Source organism: Ambystoma mexicanum, chromosome 4p, assembly GCF_040938575.1.
Source record: "Ambystoma mexicanum isolate Mex_15411 chromosome 4p, UKY_AmexF1_1, whole genome shotgun sequence".
In the NCBI taxonomy this organism is placed as follows: domain Eukaryota; kingdom Metazoa; phylum Chordata; class Amphibia; order Caudata; family Ambystomatidae; genus Ambystoma; species Ambystoma mexicanum.
The window spans coordinates 1,051,990,211-1,052,008,883 of record NC_090927.1 but is presented as its reverse complement, the minus strand read 5'-3'; the positions used below and the strand labels follow the sequence as shown (position 1 = coordinate 1,052,008,883).

Below are 18,673 nucleotides of genomic sequence, written 5' to 3'. Positions count from 1 at the left end.
GGATGTGAGCGGACGGGCCCTCTTGATTGTGGGGAAAATTGCAAGGGTTCAGGTCACGATTGCCACAGTATACTCGCCCAACACCGGACAGACCGCATTCCTCAGGAAAACGATCCCCAAGATAGTGCTGGAAACTGCAGGCCATCTCGTGGTGGGAGGCGATTTTCAACCAGTGGATGGATCCATCTGTAGACTGGAGACCAGGCAACCCCGACACACGGAATCAACATAGAGGGGCCCACACTGAATTCGCTGCTCTGATGGAGTTATACGACCTACGTGACGTATGGAGAGTACAGCACCATGACGAAAAGGGCTTCACCTTTTACTCGAACCCTCATGGCACATTCACGCGCATAGACTATATATTCCTCTCGTCTGATCTAGCGAAGTCCGCAAGCTACTCCGGTATAGTCCCGACTACATGGACAGACCACGATATGGTATTGGCGGACGTCGACTGGGCTGATTTGCCTGTTGCCGGAGGATCGTGGCGCTGCAATGAGTCCCTTTGGACCGATACGGTTTTCAGGGGAGAAATGGAGACCGAGATTGAAGAATATTTTAGGACAAATGACAACGGAGAGGTCTCCAAACAAGGGATCTGGGAAGCTGGGAAAGCTACGTGGAGAGGCCTGCTAATGCGCGAGGGCTCCTCTAAAAAGAGGGAGCGGAAGATTGTCGAAAACAAGTTACGCAGTGAAATACACCAACTGGAGAGTGAATTGAGAGATGGAACAGAGGTAGACTCCGCCAAGCTAGACATGGCCCACCGCAAAAGAGAAGAACTACGATTGGTGGAGCATGGCCAAGTGGTGCGGAAACTGCAATTCCTGAAACAAACATACTATGAAAAAGGGGACAAGGCCGATGCACTCTTAGCTGCCAGACTCAGGGAACGGAGAGAGGAACGCAAGGTGAAGGAGATATTAGAGCCCACTAACCCCACGACACACACCCTGCTCAATACCCGAGCGTTTCGCCACCTTTTACGAAAATCTATATACCGCCGAGCTGCTACCGGCTCACTCTGACATAACGTCCTATCTGTCCCCAATTACCATTCCTACGGTAACGCAAATGGAAGCCGAACTCCTCGATAGCCCCATAACTGAAAGTGAAACGAGAGACGCGATCAAACGACTCAAACTAGGGAAGTCTCCGGGCGAAGATGGCTACACAGCCGGCTTCTATAAGACCTTCGCCGACCAGTTGTCACCCTTCCTCACGGAACTTTTTAACGAGATAGTGAGCTCCGGGACCGCCCCAGATTCTTTTAAGAAAGCCCTCATATCTGTCATCCCTAAAGAGGGTAGGGACCCCAAACTATGTGGATCGTACCGCCCCATTTCCCTCCTCAATCTGGACGCGAAGATTTATGCCAGAATATTGGCAGCCAGATTAGAAACTTTAATGCCCAAACTAGTCCACTCCGACCAGGTCGGATTCATCCTCGGCAGGCAGGGTGCCGACACCATGCGCAAGACTCTGCACCTTGTCCACGCTGGACACAGCCTCCAAGACGACCCGGCCCTCCTTTCGCTTGACGCGGAAAAGGCCTTTGACAGGGTGGAATGGGACTTCCTAGGTGCAGTCCTCCGGAAAGTGGGAATAGGCCCCAAATTCTGCGATGGGATACGAGCTCTTTACGCCTCTCCCAAAGCGTCAATTTTCGTAAATGGAGAATACTCCAGGTGGTTTGAACTGCAAAGGGGGACCAGACAGGGATGCCCGCTCTCAGCGATCCTGTTCGCACTTTCCCTGGAGCCCCTGGCACAAAAGCTCAGAGACGACTCCCGAATAGAGGGAATACGGCTGGGAGGGACCGAATACAAAGCAGCGTTGTACGCTGATGACATCCTCCTACACCTAACCAGACCTATGACCTCAATCCCTCATGCCATAGCCCTAATAGAAGAATACGGTCGGTTCTCCGGATTCAAAGTGAATATGTCCAAGTCCATCCTCTTTCCTCTCCAAGGTGCCCCGGTCGAAAATGAGGCAAAGTTCCTCTCCCTCGGGCTTAAAATAGAACACGTGACATTACAATACCTAGGTATAAAGATCACTAGAACCCTAGATGACCTCTATGAGGCCAACTTCCCCCAGCTTCTCCGAAGCTTTGCAAGAGATCTCGAGAGATGGAGCAAACTGACGATCTCATGGCTGGGGCGTATCAACGCCGTTAAGATGGTGTGCCTCCCTCGCTTTCTATACCCCTTCCAGATGTTACCGATCGTGATACCTGACCAATTTTTTGTTGAGGCCCGGAGGACCATGCTGCGGTTCATCTGGCAGGGGAAGAGACCGAGGGTCCCATATGACACGCTTATTCTCCCCACAGAAAAAGGGGGGATGGGTCTTCCTGACTTACGGAATTATTATAAAGCTGCCCAGTTGCGCGTCCTAATCCCACACCTTAGAGACCACAAACACCTGCAATGGGTCCAGATGGATAACCACTATTTGTCCCCTGCCACGGTAGCAGAATGGCTCTGGTCCCCATACCAACGGGTGCAGAGGAGAATCAAACAACACCCCATATTGACTACTATATGGAACATATGGCGCACCGGGAAAGGGATGCGAGAAGTCACCACCTGGCCATCCCCGCTTAGTCACCTATGGTCTCCTGGTGTAAATGACCATATTCCGAACCTGGAGCGATTCCAATCATGGTATGAAGCGGGCCTTGAAAGGATAGGGCAACTCCAGAAAAAAGACTCGTTCATTACACTACCGGACCTGACAATGGCTCTGGGGATAGGTACCCTATCGACATTTCACTTTATCCAATTGAAAGGGGTGATGACAAAATCTGAATGGAGAGCAAAATTGAGGAGAGACCTCACCGCCTTTGAGAAACTTCTGGACTCCAGATCGGAAATGAAAGGCCTCATATCCGTGATGTACCAAACACTCTTAGCAGCAGGAGGCGGCAATACGGAACCCCTCAAAGCCAGATGGGAAAAAGACTTAGGTGAGGAGATACTCCCCGACCAATGGGACCAGATGTGCAAAGCCGCACCCAAATCCTCCATCTCCAGCCAGTACAAACTCCATGCAATAAAGCTCCTACATAGATGGCACTATGACCCACTCCGACTCTCTAAAATGTCCCAATCCATGAGCCCGAAATGCTGGAGGGGGTGTGGAGAAAATGCCAACTATTGGCATATGTGGTGGAGCTGCCCGCGCATCAAGGTGTTCTGGACTGAGGTTTTGGGATGGATTAAGGAGATAGATAATACTCACAGAGAACTCGACCCACACCTTGTTTTGTTTGGCCTTGAAAGAGACGAGGAAGAATGGCTCCGGGTGAAAGGCCTGGCCCCCCAGCTGTTGTTGGCGGCAAGAGCCCTCATAGCGACCAAATGGAAGTCCCACCGGACCCCAGGGAAAGCCGAGTGGATCAAAATTGCTACAAATATCTATGTGATGGAAACGATCACCGCCTCCTTGCACAATAAATCCGCGAAATGTGAAACCCTATGGATGGATTTCAAGAACACGTATATCTCACCCCCCTCTGCCTCCCAGTCAGAGGAGCCTCAAAACCCGACCGGATGATGCCACGTCCAAAGGACAATACAAAGAACATTACAAAATACAGAAAGCGAGTCACCTAAGTCCGACTGCTAATACTTTGCAACGTTTAGCCCTGTGCCAACCGCACAATGCCGATGTTACTGTTAGACGATTGCATTTGTGATGTACAACAAACCAAGTGGGGGGGGGGGGGGGGGAGGGAGTACGGCAAACAGCCAACGAAGCATACTCAGGTAACGGGGACTGTCGCACGACTAAGAGACTCTTAGCATATTGTTCTGATTTGCATTTCGTGCCTGACTTGCCCCCCTGAGGGATGTAAAACTGTGTTTAAACAATGTTTGCATTTTTCTGTTCTTTGTAAAACCAATAAACATAAAATTTAAAAAAAAAAAAAAGGGGAAAATCTGGCTAGCATATGACATTAGATTCAGGAGAAGCATGTCAGAGAGGCCATCAATAGAATGGGACGAGGTCCAGAAGGACTTGTACATGTTAAACGCAGAGTCTCCTTCAGAAGAGACTGCGCAGTTAACCCCCAAAAATAACAAACTCACAAGGGCCGAGACCCTCCGAACATGAAAACCACAAAAAAGGGGAGCAGCCCTCCCGAAAGAACCAGCCATGGGGGGCTAAATCTAATACCCACAGACGGAACAAAAACCATTCTCAGAAAGCCAACACCCCTTGTAAAAACTTTGGGGAAAAAAAACAGTGCACATGGGGGGGAAAAGAATGCTGGTACAAATGGGCATGTGCAAACTGCAACGGTGACCACGCAGCGAGTAACTGCACCAACTACCAGCCAAAAATGCAAAATGATAACATCAGATGCATCTCGCCAACCCCTTGTCTAACCCCAGGCTGCTCACCCATCAATCCAGACAATTTTAGAGAGGCGCTCATGAATTACCCAGACCGAGAAACCACTGAAACAATCCGGCAAGGTTTCACCCAGGGTTTTGTCATCCCCCTTCAAGGGCAGCAGGTCCCTGAATTTGCCAAACAACCTGAAGTCCGCCAGGGACAACCCACAAATGGTCAAAAGCAAAATTGAGAAGGAATTACTTCCAGGCAGGATTGCGGGACCTTGGGATCGCATGCCTCCCAAAGAGTACATAATATCGCCGCTAGGTCTGGTCCCCAAAAAAGAACCTGGGGAAAATGAGGCTAATTCATCACCTCTTATCCCAAAGGCAATCACTAAAGGACGGCATTCCGCACACGTAATCAGCGGTATCATACACACTTTCAAGAAGCGGTAAGACTCATACAGGAACGCGGCAAGAACGCCCTGATCGCCAAAAAGGACATCGAATCCGCTTTCAGATGACTGCTGGTTCACCCAGACTTTCAGCAATGGCTAGGTTTCACTTTCAATAACAAATTCTATGTAGACTGGTGCCTCCCCATGGGATGCGCAGTATCTTGCGCTCTATTTTAACAATTCAGTTCCTTTTTTCAATGGGCCCTTCAAAAACAGACCAGGGTCCAGGATAGTACACTACCTCGACGATTTCATGGTAATGGGGCCAGCAAACTCTGAAGAGTGCAGCAGAGCCCTGGTGACGTTAGAAGAAATGTCCGCAGTGGGGCATCCCCCCCCCTCGCCCCCCACCCCCCAGCAGCCAAAAAAACAAGCAAACCAGCCACCAACATAATTTTTCTAGTCCTTGAAATAGACTCTGCGAAAGGCCTATGCAAAAATCCAGAAACAAAAATAGCGGAACTCCTGGAAAAAATACAAAGCTTTACAACAAAAGCACAGTGGATTGAAAGAAATCCAGTCACTAGCAGGAAGCCTTAACTTCGCAGCCTGAATTAGCCCTCAGGGGAGGGTATTCTCCAGTAGTCTGGAACTAAAAATTAAATCTCACACCAAACCCCACCTACACATCCGACTAGGCGCAGAGGTGAAACAAGATCTTGGGGAAATTTCCTTAAAGATTTTAATGGGACAACACTTACGCCATTGAATACTTTGACAAAAAGGGTCCTTTTCACCGATGCAGCCAGGAGCAGGGGTTTTGGAGCCATACTAGAAGCAGAATGGGTGGCAGGACACTGGCCCATAACCTGGCAAGCTGCAGGGTGGAAACCTCCCCCTCCTAGAAATATTTCCCATCTGGCTTACTTTACACATCGGGGCAGGCAGCTAGTGAACTCGGAACTCTTGGTCCGGCGCGACATCGCCGTGGTAGGCTCCATAAACAGAAGATCCACTAAATGCCCTTTAGTGCTGAGTCCTACGAGCCATTACAGCGGTCACACTACAAGAAAACATGGTGGTTAAAGCAAAGCACATTGCAGGCGCAGACAATAATGTTGCAGATGCTTTATCTCACTTTCAGTGGCTAAGATTCCGGGAGCTAGCGCCCAGGAACAGATGACGCCAATACCAGCAGAATGCTGGGCAATGATGGGAACTCAAAAAATAACAGCATCAACGCCAGCACCAAAGAGCAATGGCTGGGGTGCTCAAAAAGAACCAGGCACCTGTTTGAGGTGTCTGGTTCTAACAAAATGAGGGCATCAACGCCGGCGCCCAAGAGCAATGGCCGGGGTGCTCAAACGGGCACCTCAAAAACGAGTGACAACAAAATACAGGCATCCGCGCCAGAGCTCAGGCCGGGATGTCCTACATGATACATGCACCTTTAAGACTGGTGCCAACAACCCCCTGCCCATAGAAAATACGAACCGTGGCTCAGGTTTCTTAATAGAGATGGCAGAGAAAGCCCTGGCAAGCATTACAGCAGCTCAGTACAGTAAGTGTTTGCAAACAGTATTTAGAACCACAGGTTTAAAACATGTTGAGTTAATGATTAAAGACATAGAAACATTCTTAAAATGGGCGCAAGCTGGGTTTTAAGAGACTGGGCAAAAAGACACCTAGTAGCAATCTCATATTTCTCAAAATTACGGAGTGACTCGGATCACACCCAGAACGCCCTCATTTCCTACGCCATGAAAGGATGGGCTAGAGCAGAAGGGCCTCGGACACCCGCCGCACCCTTGATTTCAGCAAACTGGTAAAATTAGCAGATCAGTTAGAAAGCATATGCTGGCACTCCTATGAGATCATATTATTCAAAACAGCATTTTTTCTGGCCTATTTCGGGGATTTTCGGGTGGGAGAGCGTATTCCCTCCAGCACCAAGGCCACAAACGGTTTAGGCGTTATGGAGGTCAGGGTCAGACAAGACAGCGTCAATATAGAAATCCAACAGTCAAAAACTGGGGCCAAAAGAACAATTAACATTTGTTGTATCGACGATGCAACAAACTGCCCAGTATGTATCACCAACCTTTATTGTGCACATAGGCCCAAGGTGGGGGGGAGGTGTCATGATCACTGCTTCCAAGGAGTCAGGACCAGCCCAACGTCCTTGGAAGCAGGCCCCTAACCCTGATCCTAGGCACCAGCCGGTCCCCACAGGGACCTTTTGGACCTTGTCCTGGCGCCGGTGGCACCAGGCTCATCAGAAGCATAGGTCCCGGCACTGGAAGCGCCAGGCTCATCCTTGGTGTGAAGGTGCTTGGGTGGACTTACCTGCGGCAGACCATGCTGCTTACTTACCAGACTCTTAGAAGTCCTCGGTGAACTGGGACTCCTTTCTTACCTGGGTGGGGCAGCTCCACTCCCTGGATACAGCACTGGAACTCTTCTGGAAGCAGGAACTCTTTTCTTACCTAGGCGGGGCCGTGGAAGGAGACGCCTCATCACTCCTAGGCTATTTAAACCACACCCGATTGATGAAACGTGCTTCGCGTTATTCTGCATCTGCAGCAGAACGCTCACCGAGTCTGTTCCAGCTTTTCTTCTTTGGATCCTGAACCTGCAAGAATTATACTTACCATTCCTGTACCCGATCAACATCAGCACCTGCAAAAGACCAGAAACAACAGGTTAGCAGAACGAACTTTAACACGCAGTGCTTACTTACCTGATGCAGCGGCCGTGTCTCACGCTGCACCTTCGCCGGCAAAGATAAACAGCAATATGATACTTACTGGCACGCTGTGCATTCCGGCTTCTTCACGCTGCATCTCCATAGACAACAGCAGTGTTACACTTACCGGCACGCGGCGAATTCCGGATTTCTTCATTCTGCATCGTCGCCTGCAAAGACAAAGAAAGACAGTAAGAGCGCTTGCCATACTTGCGCAATTCCAGGCGCTTCACCGCCACGCATAGAAAGACTATAAAGACTAAAGTTGTCCAGAAACTTACCGGTCGTGCAGACAACGACGGTACCCATCCTCTGAAGTCAAGAGGCCAACGTTTCACCAGTGAAGGAACTGGCAACGGCACCCTGCACTAGACGCAGATGGAGAGCCCAGCATTCACCTATCTAGGGTGAGCACGTTGACCTGGGAGGGGGGCTCAACAGTCAGGCTGGGAGGAGAGAGATAGGGAGATGGGGACATTCACAACCCAGACCTTTAACCCCCATATTATTTCACCTGCAGAAACCTCACCCTAAGAGTCCGACACACAGTGCGGAGAGGTTCGACCCCAGAAGCCAACTGAATCCTGCACATCACGTTTCGTGTTAGACACCTTCCTGCCAAGACCCGCGCATCCGTGGGAATCGGGTGAGCGTTACAGAACGCGAAGCCCACCACAAAACTCCTACCCAGGCGCAATGGATACTGATCAACTAGCCCAGTTGCTTGGGGAATTAAGAGTAGAAGTACATGCAGCTCGCCAGGAAACAAGCTCTCTAAGAAGAGAACTGATAATTTCTAAGGAGCAAACAGAGGACCTTGCTAGGCAGTTGTTACAAACGCAGGCAGGACAGACACCTTTGCCCGTTCAGGAGGGAGTTATCCTTCTGCATCAGCTTCAAATCCAGTGCAAATCAATCTGCCCGGTAATGTGCCCTTGGCTCCGCCCGAACGCTTTGCTGGTGATCCAAAGAAATTCGCAGTGTTGATCAACCAGTGCCGCCTGCACTTCTTATGTCGCCCAGCTGCATTCCCAACAGACCAGGCCAAGGTGGCTTTCGTGCTTTCTTATCTCAGTGGCAGCGCTGCAGATTGGTCGATCCCTTTAGTCACCCAGGATGATCCGGTTTACACGATTTTCAAGCCTTCCAGTCCAGCATGGAGAAACTGTTCGCAAGACATGCACAAGGGCAGGCCTTGGACAATGAACTTCTCTCATTACGACAGGGTAACCAATACCTCTTGACTTATATAGCCTCTTTCAATAGACTCATAGTGGAAACACAATGGCCCGAGGACAAGAGAATAACGCTTTTCTACAGAGGCCTGCGTGGAGAGCTCAAGGATGTACTAGCGCAAGTTGTGAATCCTCCACAAGAATGTTCGGACTATATTGACTTAGTTGTCCAACTGGACCATAGACTACAGAACAGGAAGGCAGATCGTTCCAGATTTGATACCCGAGTTTTCTAAACCACAGACCTCGAATAAGGGAGCGGACACTGTGGAACCCATGCAAATGGGGGGCATGAGAGGACCTTTGACCCAGAAAGAGCGGGAAAGAAGAAGGCAGCTGCAATTATGCCTCTATTGCGGTAATTCAGGACACTTTCTTCGGGACTGTCCAGTGAAACCAGCTAAGAAGACTGTAGGAGCTGCGGATACCTGTACCACAAATTCTGAGCAGGGAAACTACCTCGCCCGACAAGAGTAGAGGTCCTCTTGCCGAACGTTAAGATCTGTCCCGTGACCTCGCATTTCGTGATACCCATGGTCCTCATTAGTCCTGAACGTCCGGATCGTTTGCATGCACTTGAAGCTTACATTGACAGCGGAGCAATCGGTAACTATGTGGACCGTGAAATGGTATCAAGGATGAATCTACCCCTTGTCCCTAAGGCAGTAAAAGACGTCATCACTACTGTGGATGGCACAGAGATAGCCTCCGGACCAGTAACGCATGCCACCCAAGAAGTGACGTTGTTGAGTCACAATGGACACCGGGAGAGAATAGTGTTCGATGTAATCAAGGCCCCTCAGTTCTAGATCATTCTGGGAATCCCTTGGTTAGAGAAGCACAATCCTCAGATTGATTGGTGAGCAAAGACGGTTCAGTTTCCCGAGTGTTCTACCACTTGTTATCCTCGACCTGATGTTTCACTAGCGGCGATCTCTTCTGAGGAGATTCTCAAATTACCTCCCGAATACCAGGAGTTCCAAGACGTCTTCCAGAAGGATCAAGCCAACACCCTACCTCCTCATAGGTCTTACGACTGTCAAATAGATCTGATACCTGGAACAACTCCTCCTTGCAGCAGGATCTATGCCCTCACCGAGCCAGAGAACCTTCACCTCAGACAGTACCTGGACCAATACCTAGCTAACGGGTTTATCCGTCCTTCAAAATCCCCAGTTTCATCGGCTTTGTTTTTCGTTCCGAAAAAGGAAGGAGACCTTAGGACTTGCATAGATTACTGCGCCCTGAATCAGATCACTGTTAAAAACAGATACCCGTTACCTTTGATCCCTGAACTCCTGGACCAAGTCAAAGATGCATGTATATACACAAAGCTGGATCTCCGAGGAGCCTACCACTTGGTATGGATCAAAGAGGGCGATGAATGGAAAACGGCCTTCCGCACCAAGTACGGGCTATTCGAATATCAAGTGATGCCCTTTGGACTGTGTAATGCTCCTGCTGCTTTCCAATATTTTATGAACGATGTCCTTAGAGTTCATTGACGTCTGTGTACATTGACGACATCCTTGTATATTCATCATCTGAAGAAGAACATCAGAGACACGTTAAAAGGTTCTCGAGAGATTGCGTCAACATAATCTTTTTGCTAAGCTTGAGAAATGTGTTTTCAACGCAACGGAAGTCGAGTTCCTGGGATTCATATTGTCACCTAACGGAGTCCATATGGATTCAAAGAAAGTTGATGCAATTATCAAGTGGCCATCACCAACCTCTGTAAAAGGAGTTCAAAGCATGTTAGGATTCGCTAACTTTTACCGCAGATTCATTCCTGAATTTTCCCGGATAGTCCAGCCCATCACCGCTCTGTTGAAAAAGAACAAACGTTTTGAGTGGTCTTCTGAAGCGGAACAAGCTTTTCAAGACTTAAAATCTAAATTCATTTCTGCACCTGTTTTAAAACATCCTCGCTCAGAACTTCCTTACATCATGGAAACGGATGCTTCTAGTCTTGCTATGGGAGCAGTGTTATCACAAAGAGATTCGGTCACAAACCAACTACATCCGGTTGCCTTTTGGTCCCGCAAGTTTTCGCCTGCTGAGATCAACTATTCAATTACAGACAAGGAACTTTTGGCCATCAGATCGGCCTTTAAAGCCTGGCGGCATTATCTTCTTGGAGCCAGACAGTCACCGTGATGACTGACCACCGCAATTTACAATATCTAAAGACCGCCAAAGCTCAGTCTTCCAGACAGCTTCGCTGGGCTCTGTTCCTAGCAGAATTTGACTTTATAATTACTTATCGACCAGGTAGTAAGAACGGAAAGGCGGATGCCCTCTCCCGGATGGGAGTAGATGAACATTTGATCAATCCAGATCCAATACCCATAATCCCAGAACAAAGGATTTTGGGTTTGGTCAGCACTCAATCTTTTGAAGACATCAAGACCACGGTGAAATCGCTCCTAACTCCGACCGATTTGCAGGACTGGCAATTAAAGGGAAAAGAATTCTCAGTAGATCAAGACCTACTATATTTCCGAGGACGATTGCACTTGCCCTGTGAGAAACTACAAAAACAAGTAATCTCCGGTTATCATGATTCTCTAATGGAGGGACACCCTGGCATTACCAAAACCATGGAAAAGATTAAAAGACATTTCTGGTGGCCATCGTGGAAAAGGGAAATTAGACTTTGTAATCTCCTGCGGTGTGTGCCCAGAATAAGTCAAAAGCAAAAACCAGCCGGCCTATTACAGCCACTTGACATTCCTCCCTGTCCATGGCATACCCTGTCCATGGATTTTATCACGGACTTACCTCCATGCTTGGGATATACTACCATCTTAGTAGTCGTGGATCTATTCTCGAAAATGGCTCACTTCATACCCTTGAAGGGTCTGCCTTCAGCCTCAGTATTGGCCCGGGAATTCTTGGCAAACATCGTTCGCTTACACGGTTTTCCTTCGGTTTTAGTCTCCGATAGGGGGAAGTCAAGTCATCTCCCACTTCTGGCGCAGTTGCTGTTGTCGAGCCCAAGTTGATGTAAGACTTTCGACCAGTCACCATCCTCAAACTGACGGACAAACCGAAAGGACAAACCAGACATTAGAACAATATCTACGCTGCATGCTCCAACAAACAGAAAAACCCTGGAAGGACATTCTTTGGATTGCTGAATACGCTTACAACAATTCGACTCATTCTGGAACCGGGAAGACTCCTTTTTTCCTATTATATGGACACCATCCTAGAACCTCCAACCTGGATCCTCCCCAAGAAATTGAAGCACCTGCTGTGCATCACTTGCATTCGGAGATCACCTGTGCCTTTAAGGAAGCCACTGCCCATCTGCAAAGAGCTAAAGCTCAATTCAAAAAGGCAGCCGATCGGCACCGTAAAGAGGCCCCTCACTACGCTGTAGGAGATCAAGTCTGGTTATCCACTAAGCACCTGCCTTTAAAAGGACCCCGCACTTTCATCCCGAGATACCTTGGGCCCTACCTCATATCTGCCATAATTAATCCGGTGGCTGCCAAATTGGAATTACCTACGCATATGAAAATACATCCAGTATTCCATGTCTCCTTATTAAAACCAGTACAACCAGAAACCCGATTGACTGAACTCCGAGAACCCGTTTTGGTAGATGGAGAACTCGAATTCGAAGTGAAGAACATCCTAGACTCCAAAGTTTCCAGGTCTAAATTACACTATCTGGTTGATTGGAAAGGATACGGTCCCCAGGAAAGGTCTTGGGAACCCTCAGAACATGTCCACGCACCTCGTCTGGTCAAGAGATTCCATCTGAATCACCCCGACAAGCCAAAGCCCCCGGGAAAGACACACTTAGGAGGGGCCTTGAGGGGGGATACTGTCATGATCACTGCTTCCAAGGAGTTAAGACCAGCCCAACGTCCTTGGAAGCAGGCCCCTAACCCTGATCCTAGGCACCAGCCGGGCCCCACAGGGACCTTTTGGACCTTGTCCTGGCGCCGGTGGCACCAGGCTCATCAGAAGCATAGGTCCCGGCACTGGAAGCGCCGGGCTCAGCCTTGGTGTGAAGGTGCTTGGGTGGACTTACCTGCGGCAGACCATGCTGCTTACTTACCAGACTCTTAGAAGTCCTCAGTGAACTGGGACTCCTTTCTTATCTGGGTGGGGCAGCTCCACTCCCTGGATACAGCACTGGAACTCTTCTGGAAGCAGGAACTCTTTTCTTACCTAGGCGGGGCCGTGGAAGGAGACGCCTCATCACTCCTAGGCTATTTAAACCACACCCGATTGATGAAACGTGCTTCGCGTTATTCTGCATCTGCAGCAGAACTCTCACCGAGTCTGTTCCAGCTTTTCTTCTTTGGATCCTGAACCTGCAAGAATTATACTTACCATTCCTGTACCCGATCAACATCAGCACCTGCAAAAGACCAGAAACAACAGGTTAGCAGAACGAACTTTAACACGCAGTGCTTACTTACCTGATCCATCGGCAGCGGCCATGTCTCACGCTGCACCTTCGCCGGCAATGATAAACAGCATTATCATACTTACTGGCACGCTGTGAATTCCGGCTTCTTCAAGCTGCATCTTCACCTGCAAAGATAAACCGCATTATTCTACTTACCGGCATGCTGTGCATTCCGGATTCTTCAAGCTGCATCTTCACCTGCAAAGATAAACCGCATTATTCTACTTACCGGCATGCTGTGCATTCCGGATTCTTCACGCTGCATCTCCATAGACAACAGCAGTGTTACACTTATCGGCACGCGGCGAATTCCGGATTTCTTCATTCTGGTATCGTCGCCTGCAAAGACAAAGAAAGAGACAGTAAGAGCGCTTGCCATACTTACGCAATTCCAGGCGCTTCACCGCCACGCATAGAAAGACTATATAAAGACTAAAGTTGTCCAGAAACCGGTCGTGCAGACAACGACGGTACCCATCCTCTGAAGTCAAGAGGCCAACGTTTCACCAGTGAAGGAACTGGCAACGGTACCCTGCACTAGACGCAGATGGAGAGCCCAGCATTCACCTATCTAAGGTGAGCACGTTGACCTGGGAGGGGGGCTCAACAGTCAGGCTGGGAGGAGAGAGATAGGGACATTCACAACCCAGACCTTTAACCCCCATATTATTTCACCTGCAGAAACCTCACCCTACGAGTCCGACACACAGTGCGGAGAGGTTCGACCCCAGAAGCCAACCGAATCCTGCACATCACGTTTCGTGTTACAGACACCTTCCTGCCAAGACCCGCGCCTCCGTGGGAATCAGGTGAGCGTTACAGGAGGTTTTTGATCGACGGGGATGCCCCGGCACTAAGCCGCTACTAATTTAAAGGGGTACTGATGAAAGCAATCAGCACCGCAGAGTGGGACCCCCAAGGACTTTGGCACCCATTCCTTCAGACTAGGTGCAGCCACCTCAGCGTGGCGAGGAGGCCTGGCTCCACCAACTAAAAACATAGAGGGATGGAAGTCGGATTGCTGCAAAAGATGCATCAGACCACAGCTAATATAGCCATCCCATTTCCCCCCCCGCAGAACTTAAAAGCGCCAGGAAGACCTTGCTCAACTCAGCATGGATTGTCGGTCACTCATTCGTTTTAAGAACAGGCCGATGGGTGGAACCAAAGAAGGGCCGCCTTTTAGAAACGCCATCGCTTCATGGTGGGGTTACAGTGGGCTACAGTTACCAACATCCACGATACATTAGCAGAGCTAGTCCCATACAGAGACCCGCCCAAATTTCTCATACATTTAGGGGGTAATGACCTGGTGAACTCAGGAAGGAGAAGCCTATTCGAGGAAATCTGCTCCTCATTGGCGGGCATTTCCCACAACTGGAGGGAAACGGAAATATATTCGCCCATCCTTCCCAGAAAGAAATGGCTGGGGGCCCACTGTTACAAATCCTTAGACATTGCTAGAAAACTCAACAGGGGATTAGAGAAATTTTGTAAAGCAAGAGGGCTGGGTTTCATAAAACACCCGGCCATTACCCTGGGTGACCCGGATCTTTTTCACAGACGGCACCCACCATCCAAGGCATGGAACATTTCGTTCTGGAAATCACGGCAACTCTCGCATCTAGAGGCTGTAATTGGGAGATACTTTTGGGGTAACCTGCTCGTGTGGCGGCATGGGCCAGAGGGGGTAACCTCAGGACCCGGTGCCCCAAAGTATGATTATGTGATTATTTCTGCATAACCATATCTGTACAATAAAGTCCTACGGCCTTTTATTACCAACACTTGACAAAATGTTGAGCGACAAATTTTGGGTGAGGGTCGTTGGTTCGGCCTACAGGATGCATGCATATGGGTTCATCAGTTATGGGCAATGATGCAGGGCTGCCCAAGTCGAGGCAGAGTAAATGATGTTACCATTCGGCAGGCTAGGAGAGGGGCAGCTCCCGCCCCCACACCTGCTACACTCCCCCACAAGCATAGAGACACGCTGTCTGTCGCACAATGCCGAGGAAGGGTGAGGTGTGAACAAGAGCCTCGCCTTTCCTCCAAACAAGGTGCTAAGCACCTACGGAAAACCAATAGGCACACAGGGCCCAGGTTCAAAGACCTGCCCCCTCCTCAGAGGGCCAGAAGTCCCGGCTAATCGGCCGGGGGCTGGCGCACAGCCCCCACCACTATACACATCAAAGACCCAGGGGTTCTATAAACCAGAGCAGAATGCTCTAAGAGAACACAATCTGTTTGTGGACCCTGAACGGGGACCCAAACGGACAGGAGGTTCGCTGTTTACTCAGCGTCTTCCACACTTTGCTTCTGTACCACAAAAACCTCCCAGCCTACAAATAAGGGAGAAGAACAAAGGGAAAGTACAGGGCACTGTACGGTGTCCACAACGAGTCGTGGGACATGAGAAGGTGGCACGGGCCAGAGGGGGTAACCTCAGGACCCGGTGCCCAAACATATGATATTATAATGTGATTTTGTGTAGTTGCATTACCATATTTGTACAATAAAATCCTACGGCCTTTTATTGCCAACACTTGACAAAATGTTGAGACAAATCATTTCGGGTGAGGGTTGGGGTTCGGCCTACAGGATGCATGCATATGGGTTCATCGGTTCTGAAGAGCCACTGAATCTGGCCACTTTAACAGTCTTTGCCAAGGTAAGCAGGGGATCAGCTTGGGTACCACATCCATTTGGCCTACCATGTAGTGTCACCATGCACAGATATGAAGAATCCAAAAGATCCGAAGTACATACCATCGGACAAGCCCACACTTAGAAGTGTGGGCTTGTCCACAAGTCCTACAAGTCCACACTTACTGTTTGTTTAGGAATAGGGGACCAAGCTCTATCCCTGCTTCCCAGTGGCACATAAAGGGGTTACCCCTTTGCATCAGGCAGTGCTACGAAAGCCTCCGAGCGTAGCCAAACACATCACGTTTCATTTCAGACACAGCCTGCTCCATGCTAACCCGCTGTAGCGTTGATTACAGATCTCTTGCCCTACGTATTTGTGGAAATCCATCAATTCTAAAGCCTTATGAAGTATAACTGCTTCCCAACCCTAATTTTTCCTCTCGTAAAGCCATACTGGAATTTTACAATTAAGTTATTACACTAGTGTGGTGGATACTACTGCAAGTTTGGAAAGAAAATATATCTCCCTATGGACAGACATTAACCAGTGGTCAGATCATTGGCTCATGGGTGTCGCAGCACATCGGGTAGCGTTTCTAACAGCCAAGAGTAGGGGTTGACTGACCTAATGGGTACTCTGGAGATTTCCCAGTAGGCCTCTGCACCCTTGCCTCTTGTGTGGTAACATATTTTATCAGGGAAAGGGTTGGGCTTGCTAAAAATGTGTAATGGGTGCCACTTTCAAATTATTTCTATGGCCTCTTTTGGTTCGCTGAGCATCCCCCATCTCCTCCCTGCCAGACCCCTCCCCTGCCCCCGGGCAAAATAATTTGCAGCAAGAACATACTATTGTGTCCTTCACACAGCACTCGAGAGACATCGTAACTCTGCGTACCCAGTCATCACCAGAGGAAGCCTTTAACCATTGTCGATAAATGTTTTTGGTCAGTGACTGGCTCGCTAACTATCCTAGCTGCAGAAAATTTTAGTAGCATGCACTACCTTTTACATGGTCGTGCTTGGTAGCACTGGAATAAAAAGGGGGGGGCCACAACATGTAGCCATTTCTGCACACTACGGAATACGGTTGGCATTGAAGCCCGGTTTCAATTAACTTGAAAGCCCATCTGGTCATTGACACTGTAGTTTGGATCTGGTTGCATGGGAACACCGAGTTGATTGCCAGGTCTAACTCAGTGGACTAATTCATCCACTACAGGGGCCCGTTTGACTTCATAGTCACAGGTTCGAATCCCGACAGGTCCACTAAGCCCTTCATCTTTAAGAGGTCAATGCAATGAGTACCAAGTTGGGCAACACACGTCTGTCATCTGTCCATAGTGAGAAGATACTCCTCTGGGGGTGACTGTGCGCTCCACAAAAATACATCTGCTATGTGAGGTTTATGAAGATGCTGAAGTATGGATGTGTCATTTGAATAGAGAAATTGACGCACGCCTTTACAAAGCCTACATCTCACACGCTACTCGAGATTACACGTTTCTCTTAGATTTTCTTATGGGGACAACTTAAATATTAGTTGCATCTAAGCGACTCAGCTTCTTGCGGTTGGTTCTCCCTCCTGTGCTCTCCCACCCACTGCTGGGACGCTACATCCCAGTGTACATCATCTCTACCTCCTTCTCGAGAATCCACACCTGCCCAGAGTATGCATTTTGCCGAGGGACATTGTTCCTCCTCCCCACTAACCTTCCTGCAAAAGGATTACATTTCACCTACTTCGGCGCAGGGTGACAAGCCCCGTCTGGTACTGCCGAGGGTGTTTTGTGCTGTGAGGGGAAGGCCACTCGCCTTGGGCTTTAGTGGAGGTATGTGATGTGTGCATGAATTACTATACAGAGACGAGTGGCCTACACAGTGGGTGCACACTTTGTGCCTTTGTATGCTTAATGCCTCGTTATAATTTGTGTCCTACTTTTTTCTTTTTAGTAACCGAGGAGTTGACCACAGATTTCGTCTTTAAGTACGAATGGAAGGAGCTGTATACACTGACCCTCAGCTATCATAGCAGTTTCTCTAATCTCCAAAGGCATGTCTTAAGCAAAATGAGCACTGAAAGTAAGTTTTGTTGGAATTAAATGGGTTTGCAGTATATAATGGCAATTCTGTAAATGTAATTGCTGCTCTCACTGCAGTGCTGTATACTTGAACTAGTATTGTATGTCACCCTTAAACCGCCATAGATTAGCTTTGCTTGCTTTAGTGAAGAACTCGTTGCTCTGTTGCTTGGCATCTAGGTTTTGCAATGTAAAGGAAGGACTACATGCACGATGAAGCTTGACATCCAGGTGGTTATAAGCATATACGTGATATATTACTAGAACCCACACGAGTGGGCCTTGTGGCAATCCATTAACCTGCATTCTAGCGTGATGGACCAGGCCCTGCAGTACAATTTGGGAATAGTGAGGGGTTCAAGTCCGTGGTGCTTTAATATAAAGGTTCATAAGATGGAGAAACGAATTGCCTGAAGCAGTCATTATCAAAGGTGTATATTTGTTACATTCTTACCTGCTACACTATTTCTGCAGTGTCAGTGGCCCACACCTATATACTACGTGGGGAATTGGTTCCCATGTTTAAGGTTGACTTCGGTCCAGCACTCTGTTCCTTCGTCACTCTTTGAAGTAATGGATTTCTCAGATGAAGGGCTGGGTTGGTTCTTCTTACGCTAGAGCCCTCTGACAGAATTACCATTGCAGGGACGTGAATGGTCTACATCTTGGGATCTTCGTAGTTCACAATGCTCGGACACACCACAGCTGGAGGGACAGGTGAGACCTAGCATCAGTGCATATGGTGCTGCTTTCAGAAGTGTGCACTAAACTCGCTCG

The 18,673-nt window shown here is 48.8% G+C and overlaps 1 protein-coding gene across 1 annotated transcript in view; it reads left to right on the top strand.

The window, feature by feature from the left end:
* Positions 1–18,673, top strand: part of LOC138453614 (uncharacterized) — a 308,890-nt gene that overhangs the window by 107,865 nt on the left and 182,352 nt on the right. The window contains exon 3 of the mRNA XM_069606623.1: positions 17,769–17,897. Coding sequence (XP_069462724.1) covers positions 17,769–17,897 — 129 coding nt within the window. The remainder of the gene's footprint in view (positions 1–17,768; positions 17,898–18,673) is intronic.